The sequence below is a fragment of the Podarcis melisellensis genome, assembly GCF_964234715.1.
Source record: "Podarcis melisellensis genome assembly, chromosome: 5".
Lineage (NCBI taxonomy): Eukaryota > Metazoa > Chordata > Lepidosauria > Squamata > Lacertidae > Podarcis > Podarcis melisellensis.
Window position 1 is genome coordinate 66,163,960 of NC_138537.1, and position 11,069 is coordinate 66,175,028.

Genomic DNA, 11,069 nt, shown 5'->3' on the forward strand with positions numbered 1-11,069 from the left:
CTCTGCTAGTCATGGCATATACTGCCATCTAGCTTTGAAAAGGGTTTATCTTTTGCTTTTCCTCAGGCCATCCATTAATATTACTTAGTAACTGAAACATTATGGCATCAAAACAGCATTCACCTCTGGAAATAGAAAAGGTTTCAGTAGATTTAAAGGTAATTTCCTGACCAGTTATAAGGCAGAAATAGAAATGTTAACCTATGATTGAAACTCAGCTTACATTGAAATTCAAGGTAGAAGCTGAATTTATATTGGGGAGGAAATGCTTGGTACAATATTTAAATGGCTCGTAAATGATTGGATTTTTGAAACACTTTCTAAGCTTCAGCCCAGGGTTTAAAGTGCTCTCTGTAAAGTATTTGTGGGGAATGTAAGAGTAGAATAGTTGTTGAAAACAAGTTTGTACCTGCAGACTTTTTTTCTATTAACGGGGGGTGGGGGGCATACTGCAAACAGCTTGCTAATAAACAGTTTGGAGTATTATTAAAGAATTTAAGATCTAATATTTCCAGTTCCTGAAATACAATGTTTGACAGCTGACTGTAATATATACCAATTATTTTCGACCTTGCGGTATGCTCGTGAGAATATTGTGGTATTGATACCTTTCTTTGTTCCCACTGGAATACTTTTATTTTTATTTTTAGTGCAGCATGTGAGGAAGATATTTGTGGCTTTTAAAAAATCATAAGCCTTCAACAACTAAGCAAACAAGCAAAGAAATATGATTCCATGATAACCTTACAGCTGTTTCACAGTAGTGTTTTTCTGGCAGCCAGTGGGGCTGCTGCAGTCAAGTCATTAAATATATGAAATATGCTTTCCTGACACCACAAGTCCTTTAGGTTGTTTTTATATGCATTACATGCTAAAAATGGTTGAACAATGCTTTCTTGGTTTGTAAGGTTTACTGCTGCCAGTGGAGATCAAAGCAATTACTCCACACTTAAAACCCTGTATGTCCCCCAATGTCCCCCAAAGTACTTTTCAGCCATGCAAAAGCAAACCTTTCTTATAGTGCAGACCAAAATTAATCTGATGCCTACCTTCATAACGATGGAGCTTCTAGGTTCTTTGCATCCCAGATCAGACATGCTCTGTGGTTCTAACTGGCCAGTTCCTGCTATTTTGATCCTTCCCTACAGGGTAAGGGGTGGGGGTATTTGTCACCTAGGATTTAGGTTTCTAAGGAAAATGGACAAAGTGGCTTATGAGTGTTTAGGGTGGTTTGTGAGAGATTAGCGATTGGTGAAGCCTTCTCTAGTATGACTTGTAACCAAGCTCAGCAACCAGGCTCAGCAATTTCCCCCTCCTCCATCCAAACAAAACTGGGAGATATCTAGGCTTATTCTGAACCCAATTACTAGTCAGATTATACTGCAGCATCCACTGTGTCATAACGAGGACCATTAACAGGGTCAGATTCATCCTCAAAATCCACAAGAGGCCCCAGTACCCATTACCTGCTCAACTAGCAGGTATAGAAGGAAAGGGATGCCTCTTTGTTCCTTTTCACATCCAAACCCTCCAGCACCTGCTGCACACTTCTATATCAGTAGCACTAGGAGAGCCCTGTCTCACTGTATGTCAGATGGTAGGGGGATAAAGCACTGGGCATCAGATGAGCTAAGTTGACTGGTTTAAGTTTATATCAGAGGAGAGAGTCCTTAAAATGGTTTGTTTTGCCTCTCTGCTTATTCGTACACTGGAGCTGGTGTTGTGTAATAGCTAAGACATTGAGCTATGAACCAGGGCGCCCTAAGTTCATTTTTAACATTTGTCATGAGATGATGTCAATTTATATCCTGCCCTTCCTCCTGAAGGGGCTGATGCTGGCAAGTGGCCTTAAGGTAAGTTGCTACTGTATTTCATTATCTGCAACATGGAGATTAAAAAAATCCCACAGATGTGTTTGTTACAGAAACAATGTATATGAAACGTTTTAAATACAAATAGGTTCATGTGCAGCATAAATGTAAAGCACTGTTGATCTCTCAGTCTTTCTCCTCTCACTTCCCACACCCCGTATCCCTGGTTGCAGAGGTTCATTTGAAGATTCTACAACCAGATTTTATACTGCATGTGTGGTAGAAGCTTTTGCCTATCTGCATTCCAAAGGAATCATTTATAGGGACCTCAAGCCAGAAAACCTCATTTTAGATCACCGAGGTTATGCCAAACTGGTGAGTACTCATGATGTTTTTCTTCCAAATAGCAATAAAATATTACATTGAGATGCTCACTGCATTGTAGTTAAGGGTCTGTCTCCTTCGCCATTATAATAAAATGCCTTCTCCAATGGGTTTATAACAGCCATAAAATAGTCCTTCTGGCTGAACAGCAGTACTCAGCTCTGTACTGCCAGGACAAATCAGTTTGTAAAAAGGACTAATGAAAACAAATTAATCTCACTGTTTCCGAATCTTAGACGAGCAGAAGTTGAAGTTCACAGTTGGTTTTAAATAGCCTTTGTGGCATTATGCTTGGAAATTGATTGTTGTTACCACATGATTCCACTACTAGATAAAGAGCTTGACATCTTCCCCAACATTTCATCCAAAGAAACACTGAATCTATAACTGCTCTTTTTCAAACCATACCTTTGTTATTTCTGCGAATAGTCCGTTATTTCAATCCCCTAGTTTTTGTGTGCTGTGCTACACTATTATCGATAAAAAAATAATTAGGCCTCAGACATGCCTGACTTATTACATGCTGTTCTTGAAAGAGATCATCATGGCTGCAGATGGGACAATCGTTAAGGCTGATGGGGGTGCCTTTCCTTTTATGCTATAAACCATCAAGTGTTCAAGTACAAACCACACAGCATCACAGAGCTGGAGGAGGGGGCTCATTGCCCATCTAATCCAACCCCTGCTTGATGCAAGAAATCCAGAACTAAAGCGTTCCTAACAGATGGTTGCTCAGCCTCTGCTTGAAGACCTCCAGTGAGAGAGAACTCACTACCCATCTAGGCCATTAGTGCCATTAAGAAGCTTATTTTAATGTTGAGACAAAATCTACTCTCTTGTAACTTAACCCCAATAGAATCATTTTGAAACTAGGGACAGCTGAACCTTTTTAACACTGCTCTACGTTATTTATTTACAGGCAACCCCTGCTTTGCGTGGGGGGTTACGTTTTGGGTCATTGCGTGTGTTGGTGGAGTGTGCATAAGCTCGCCCCCACCCCACCCTCTTCCTGATTCGGAAAGGCCCCATGCGTGCATGGTTGCACACTTTTTGAATGCGAGCAAAACGGGAGTTGCCTGCATATGGTTAGCTCCTACATAAAATAGCCAGTTATGATGGCTGACGGATGGACAGATCAAATTATTGACCATCTGTAAAACTTGAAGTCTTAAACAAGTGTTATGAACTCTTTTATTTTGTTTTTGTACAAATCTTAAGTCTGAAAGATGTTCCTACATAGCTTCCTGTACTTCTGCTTTCTGTGACAGCCCTATATGGCAATCAACATTCTCACTCTGAGTATATTCCCATGAAAGATTTCTTTCTGAACTGGTTTATTCTAAGCAAAGCATGAGCATCTCCTCAAGCCTTTGTGTCTGCATAATTGCTCTTTATTTTTTTCTTTCTTGATGGGTGTGTGAACTTTCTTTCACAGGTTGATTTTGGCTTTGCAAAAAAAATAGGATTTGGAAAGAAAACATGGACTTTTTGTGGAACTCCAGAATATGTAGCCCCAGAGATCATCCTGAACAAAGGTCACGACATTTCAGCAGACTACTGGTCACTGGGAATCTTAATGTATGAACTCTTGACTGGCAGGTATGGGCATTGAATTGGAGCTACTGATAAAAATAGATCAGCAAATTAGAGAATATTTCTGCCTTTGTCACTTTGATTAGGAGCACTAGAGATTCAGAGCTTGCATATGCAATGATTATGCACTCCCCCCCCCCAAAAAAAGGTCTAAAAACTTATTGTTGAGGCTGCTCATTATTATTTTGCCCTGGTTCACAATCAGCATTCTAGCAAATAAAGGGTATGGAACAGACAGCAGAAGGGGAAAGGTTGGACAACTGAGGTGCAGAGTTACAAATTTAAATCTTTTGGTTTCCATTCCTTGTTCTTCTGGCAGCCATTTGTTGTTGTTTTTTGTACAGCAAACGTGTAAAACAGGTCTGTTTTTACACTTCTAAGAGAGGCAGCATAAGCATCTGTCAGGAATGATTTAACAGTGGGTGGCTAACCTGTGGCCTTCCAGAAGCATGGTCAGGGATTGTGGGAGTTGGAGCCCAACAACATCTGGGCCAATAAACATCTTAGCCTTTAAAGCAGGCATCCACAAACTCGGCCCTCCAGCTATTTTGGGACAACAACTCCCATCATCCCAGACCACTGGTCCTGTTAGCTAGGGATGATGGGAGTTGTAGTCTCAAAATATCTGGCCGAGTTTTGGGATGCCAGCTTCAAAAGGACAATGGATTCCTGTAAAGCACTTTGAATGCTAAGATGTGGTACTGAAACCATTTCTAATAACAATAGCACACCTTGTGTAATTTCCAGATATTGTAACTTCAGAATACTATGTACCGTATTTTTCGCCCTATAGGATGCACCGTTCCATAAGGCGCACCTAGTTTTTTTGGGGGGGAAAGTTTATTTCCCCCCAGGCGCGGGGCTGGGGCGGGGGAAGCCCGAGCTTCCCCCGACCCCAGCCTCCAGAACAGGCAACTCTCCACAAGCCGCAGGAGCCCAGCGCAGGGCTCCCGCGCCTTGCGGAGAGCCACGCAAAGTCTGGGCGCGCTGAGTTCAGCGCGCCCAGCCTTCAGCATGCAGGCAACTCTCCGCAAGCTGCAGGAGCCCAGCACAGGCTCCCACGGCTTGCGGAGATCTGCGCGAAGTCTGGAGAGCAAGAGGGGTTGGTGCGCACCGACCCCTCTCGTTCTCCAGGCTTCAGCGAATGCCTGCATTCGCCCCATAGGACGCACACACATTTCCCCTTCATTTTTGGAGGGGGAAAAGTGCGTCCTATGGGGCAAAAAATACGGTAATTTGGTAAGCAGACAAATAATCACTTGTTGTCTAGAAATAACAGAATAGTCACAAAAAGTTATTCTGTTTTAACTCACGCAGGGCAAAACAATTTCATGATGCTATGGTCTAGGTCCTCATTATTTTAGCATTAGCAAGCTACAATTCACAAAACATGCTGGAAAAATATTGTCCTCCCAAATATGTTTTGGCCATGGTTAGTGGCATTTTTTTTTATTATTCAGCTAAACTGTTGTGCTAGTGGAATGTAAAAGTTAAAGGAAACATTACTGTGTAAGACAATATTTCACTTAGTTGGGGAGTCATTAAGGCACCCTATCCTTTCCTTTTTGTATCCATGAACTTTAAGCACATAGGAATTCTGAACCAACCCCTTTTCTCTCTCTCCTCTACAGGGGAGTTTTCAGAATTGTTGTGTGATAAAATCAGGGTCAAATATATGCATTTTAAAGTACCTTTGACTGTTCCTAGAATGATGCACTTCTTCAGACCATAATTCTCAGATTTCCCCAACATGATGCCTATATTGGTTTAATAAATCCATGTAGAACTGGAAAAGTATTCTCACGTTGCAAAAAAGCAAGATTTTCAAGTGAAATCTCATCCCATATATATATTTATTGTAGTACCTGCTCTTGTAAAAAGGCACAATTATTTGCCAGGTATATAGAAATAGGTTCATCACTTTATAGATTTACAACTCAGAAGGAATGATGACAAGAGCTGCATTACCTTACACCAAAGAAACACAAAAATTCTGCATTCTGTCATAGTTTAAATAAATAGGCATATTGCATTAAAATGTGTGTTTCCCTGTGTTTAAAGTTGCAGAACTTAATATGTATTTGCTGCTGGTAACATGGGTATTGCTGGTTTTAAGGGCCTACACATCATTCTTTCCCAACCTGATGCCCTCCAGATGTTTTGGACTACAGCTTCCATAAACCCCAGCCATTGAGTAGTAGTCTAAAACAACTGCAGGCAGGGCACCACAATGGGGAAAGCTCCCGTAGATGGTACAGCATCTAGTAACAGCACTAAAATAAGCTTGAACGTAACTGCTATATAATGAAAGCTCTTTCAGGAGTTTAACACATTTTTATTGCCTTATCTTACAACATTTGATGACATATTAAAACAGATTTTTTAACTTTGGGTTTTTCTTTTCTTTTCTTTTTTCTTTAGTCCACCATTCTCAGGCCCAGACCCCATGAAAACTTATAACATCATACTAAGGGGGATTGACATGATTGAATTTCCAAAGAAGATTGCCAAAAATGCTGCTAACCTTACTAAAAAACTATGCAGGTAAACACTTTGTAGATTGCATTAGTAGTTTTGTCAAGAAGGGAATGTGAATTAGCACCACAAGTTCTTGCTATTTATATTCTATAGAATTTTTGTGCATGTTCTGGTATTCAGGTTGGTCCTGATGTACTTCTGAATAGATGATGTTGTTATCAGTTCTTTTACCTGCCCTTCACCAGCAGGTCCCAGGGTGGATTGCAACAACCTAGTGTTCCAAATTAAAGGCAGTTTTAAAGCATGCTACATTCACAATAATAGGGTGGGTCTTGAAAACATATCTCAGGTGCCAAAGGCCTGGGTGTAAAATAGACATGGTTGAGATTACAGCCTTAGAGTCATACTTGGAGTACAGTCCACTGTTTTGATTGTTAGCTCCCTTGCATGCTATTGAGAACAGTGGGATAGAGAATGTTTAAATAAATAAAGGATAGCAGAGAATGGAATTACCTCCCAGCTTTTTCATTCTACTCTATTGTGCGCTTGGGTGTTATGTTTTCTTTTTCTTACAGGGACAACCCATCAGAAAGACTAGGGAACTTAAAAAACGGTGTCAAGGATATTCAAAAGCACAAGTACGTATGTTTCAGATGCTGAAAAGTTATTACCATCAGTTCACAGGACATTTTCCAGATGGTATAAGAAGCAACAGTCCTGTCCCAGTACTAAACAGAGGGAGAAAATTCTGACAGAAGCAAGGGCAACAGGAGAAGTATATACGCAGTGTTTAGGCTTTCTTTTAGTTTGAAGCTTGAAACAAGTTCATTGCTTATTATGAGGCATCTGTTTTGAATTTAAACCACCTTAGGCTTTTAGGGTGCAACCAATTGTGCAGTCCCTATTCCCACTGATGGGAATTCAATGGACTTGAGCTTTATAGCTCCTAAAACTGGGTGCCATTGGCTCTGTGAGCTATTTGCATTGAAACAAATGCATGGAACGTTGGTTTATATTGGTGGTTTTTAATTGACAGTATCTTCAAAGAACATAATCTATATTTTTTAAAAAAATACCAATGCAGGAATAGTTCCCTCAACATATAATGAGGTGCCAAGCATCATGCTTTCTGTATATATATATATAAGTCCCATTTTGTTTGACATTTACCATGTATAGAGAAATGCCATTCTTGTTCCTATAGTGCTATATGCAGTGTCACTTTTCACTAACATAAGTGGTTGTGGGTGGTGCATAATGAGGCACTCCGTTTTCACCACTCCCCCTACCAACTGCCACCCTCTATGCCATATCCCATACAGTTGTAGACAGTTCCCCCAACCCGCAGGAGACTTAAGGGGGCTGCAAATCCTGCTCCTGACCTTATATTATCATTTCCCTGTTTTTAGGTGGTTTGAAGGCTTTAACTGGGAAGGTTTAAGAAAAGGTACATTGACACCTCCTATAATACCAAGTGTGAGTATACCATTTATTCTGTTATTCGTTCATACGTGCTAGATTGGAACAGAGAATGAAGGGAAAAAATTGAGACACTTTGCTACAACAGCAGCCAGCTTTGGTTGAAAGCCTTGTGGGCCTCCAGCTATACTGGAGCTTATCTATATAAGCATGTTTCTCACTGACGCTGTTGTCCAGGGCATGCATTAAGAGTGCAGAGTTTCCCTGACGTTGATGCATCAGAGCTTGTGCACATATGTAGAGATGGAGTCCTGGACTGAGATGTATTTCCAGAGACATTTTGTTTTCTTTTTATTGTAGTAAAGCTGCTTGTTCTTCTTTCTTAGCCAGTTTGCTTTAGGTCTCTTGTGCTTCGCCTTACTCCTTCCTCTTGTCTCTCCAACATGCCCTTTATTTCCTTACCAATTGCCTGCAATTCTATACCAGTGCTAAAGGCTGTGCTTTTGCTGTCAGGCATATATCTACCACCTGCAACTGCTGTACTAACACCATGCTAGTCCAAATGATAAATCAGGGACTAAGCAAAGTCAAAGCTGATGGCACACTCCTCCCCTGCCAAAAAAAGTACAGTAGTGCAAAATAGTTTGCTTTTTGGTACCTCCTCTTTGTTGTAATCACTTCCCTTCCATCAGTCATACAAAAGATTCCTCCAAACACAGTAGTTTATTAAGTGACTGAACAGAAGCACAGCTGTTTCTGTACCAGAGCTCCAAACTTCATGGATGTACCTCCAGGTTTCGGTACTGAATGAAGCAATGGGAGAAAGCTCTCTGTAGTCACCCTACACTTGCAAAACATTCACCTTTTAAGCCCACAGACCTTTCCAAAAGGAAGGATGGTGAAAGCTCTGGTTGTTTTAGGGTTTTTCTTTGGATACAATCTAATTTGATATATTTTATTTTAGATAACAAATATTCTCAGATCCTCAGCAACCCTTTCCCCATATTATATAGCTAAGCAATGTATATCCTGAAAGCATGAGCTTCATGACTTAACCAAATTGTGTTTTTCCAATGTTCGAATGAAAGTGAATTTTTGATTTTGATTCATACAGTGAACTATGCTTTAATATTTCACTTTTCTAGTTTTAAGAATTCACTGTGAAAACTGAAGCACCCACTTCCCCATCTGCAACTCATGTGATATACTGAAAAACAATCCATCAATTTTGAAAATCCCTAAAACAAATAGTAAATTACAAATTAAAGCAGTAAATTATGAGTGAATTTATCACTTTTAAATGTACAAAACCTTGAAATTTATTTAGGAGTCATGAAGCTTAGTTTTCTGAAAATAGTGGGTTCCCCTCTATCTTTAGGTACCGACTGTTACCTTCTCCCCACTTACCCAAGCAGTCAGAAGTTCCAGGGGCAGCGCTTCCGAGTTTAGTTTCCTATGGATGAGCGAGCACTGGAGACTTAAGGTGTCTTTGTACTATTTGCTTTATTTCCAAATATCCAAGCAGAACCTAAGTGGAGACAAACAGGCAGTCTTGAAACCTAGAAATTCCATTATGCTGTATGGATCCCTAGAGAGAGAGAGAGCTCCTCCATCACCCCAAGATGCTTTGCCTTCAGCCAACTCAAAACTCTCTTTCCTTCTCTCCATGTTTCCAAATTTAACACTGTCACCTGTTGTTTCTTTTCAAAATATACTTATATGGATAAAATAACATTTCCTTCACTACCAACTTCTGCTGTGGTCAGGGGCTTTCCCCCCTTGACCCTACAGAAAAAGAAATTATGAGAAATATAAAGGATGCATAAATAGCTTTATGAATTTGTAAACTTTATAACACACAAATGTGCGGTCTCCTGGAGAGGAGCTAAATCAAGGCTTGGCTTCCCAAGTTGTCCAAACTGGGATTTGTGGTTTAGCAGGCTCCTCACTAATTTTGAGCTGTAATCAAGAACAAATCTTGGCTGCAGCATTCATGAAGTCACAGTCTGGCTTACTGTGTCATGCAAACTAGCCCACGTTATCACTGGCTTTCATGTTTATAATCCAAACATATATTTTTGTATCTGTGGAGCCCTATGCTTAACCATTGCTATTTGGGCCCAACCATTTCTAATTATGTCTGTTCTACTAGCGTTGTGTTTATTCTGGCCATTCTACTGGTTCTTGTTTTTCTACTGCAACAGCCATTTGTATATAATTCAATAAACAAATCAATTCTTTTCAAGATTTAGTTAAACACAAAGCATGTACTATTTTTATCTGTACCTTCTAGAATTTGTATGATGATTATTGCTACATTTGTGCCCCACCTTTTCCTCCAAGGAGCTCAAGGTGGTGGCCATGGTTCTCCCCGTCCACTTTATTCTCAGAACAAACCTGTGAGGTGGGTTAGGCTGAGAGATGGTGAATTGCCCAAGGTCACCCAGTAAGTTTCATGGCTGAGAAGGTTTTACAAAGTCTCTTTTTGTACCCTGACCCACTCAGCACATTTCTCTCATGTCATTTTATGCCTTTTCCAAATTGCTGAATGCTCCTGAACTGCTGTTTCTCATGCAAAATATTCCAAGACAGTGACAGAGCATTCATTGTGGGCGCCCAATGGAGCTAAACAGAGCTGTGCTGTGCCACCTTCCAAACTGCACAGTGGGAAGCCCAGTCCTGCTTCTAGGGGCTCACTCATGTCACCTATGCAAAACCCAGCACAGCTTTGCAAGACTTACGAAAGTGGTGCAAGTCAGGCAAGGTGCATGCCTGTTGCATTCTTCTCAAGCCACCCTCCAGTTTGAGAGCAGCTGAGAAGGACACAACAAGGCAGGGTGCAAAATAGCGCTAGGCTTGCAGGGACTGTGAACTCTTGTGTCCTTCTCATGGCACCCTCCAGCTATGGGGGCACCGTGAAAAGGACACAACAGCTCATGACGCCCTGTCAGGCCCATGGGCTGGCAGGGCATCATAAGAAATGTGCCCCCCAAAAAACTGTGCCCATGGCCCCAGCCCCCCCCATGCCTCTGTTCCAAGCATTCATCACAGATCCCATTGCTGCAGACAAATTTCTCATCCAAGTGACCATCAACAGCCAGTAAAAAAACATTTACATTAGTCAGATCGCAAACTATATAACCAGAAATGCAAAACCCATGACATGCTTGTTCAGAAAATTTAAACAAACAAAACATCTCATGGCAGTACTGTAAATGGAAACTCTAGTATCTGAATTATTGTGCTTTCCAAAGCTGTTCTTTGGAATTCTCACTGGCAAGCATGAAGCTATAGTTTTGAAATCGGAAAACTGTCTAATGATTCCAAACAGCTTGGGCATAAATCATCATCATCAACAGTACAAAGTCTGTTTTTTCTCCCCAC

At 40.8% G+C, this 11,069-nt stretch overlaps 1 protein-coding gene and 1 long non-coding RNA gene across 13 annotated transcripts in view; one reads left to right on the top strand and one right to left on the bottom strand.

Annotated features, from left to right (window-relative positions):
• PRKG1 (protein kinase cGMP-dependent 1) overlaps positions 1–11,069 on the top strand; it is a gene marked incomplete at its 3' end in the record, with an annotated part of 657,581 nt that overhangs the window by 639,811 nt on the left and 6,701 nt on the right. For 3 of the 9 annotated variants that reach the window (XM_081912963.1, XM_081912964.1, XM_081912958.1), the window contains 6 exons: positions 2,045–2,186; positions 3,631–3,794; positions 6,210–6,332; positions 6,842–6,904; positions 7,676–7,742; positions 9,064–9,417. In XM_081912963.1, coding sequence (XP_081769089.1) covers positions 2,045–2,186; positions 3,631–3,794; positions 6,210–6,332; positions 6,842–6,904; positions 7,676–7,742; positions 9,064–9,417 — 913 coding nt within the window. Of the gene's footprint in view, positions 1–2,044; positions 2,187–3,630; positions 3,795–6,209; positions 6,333–6,841; positions 6,905–7,675; positions 7,743–9,063; positions 9,507–9,978; position 11,069 lie in introns of those variants that run through there. The other 6 variants (XM_081912959.1, XM_081912965.1, XM_081912962.1 and 3 more) reach the window with 4 other exon arrangements.
• Positions 7,750–11,069, bottom strand: part of LOC309370878 — a 47,356-nt gene continuing 44,036 nt past the window's right edge. For 3 of the 4 annotated variants that reach the window (XR_014168715.1, XR_014168717.1, XR_014168718.1), the window contains 2 exons: positions 9,093–9,213; positions 7,750–8,488 (listed from right to left, as the gene is read on the bottom strand). This is a non-coding gene — a long non-coding RNA (uncharacterized lncRNA). The remainder of the gene's footprint in view (positions 8,489–9,092; positions 9,214–11,069) is intronic. The other variant, XR_014168716.1, reaches the window with a different exon arrangement.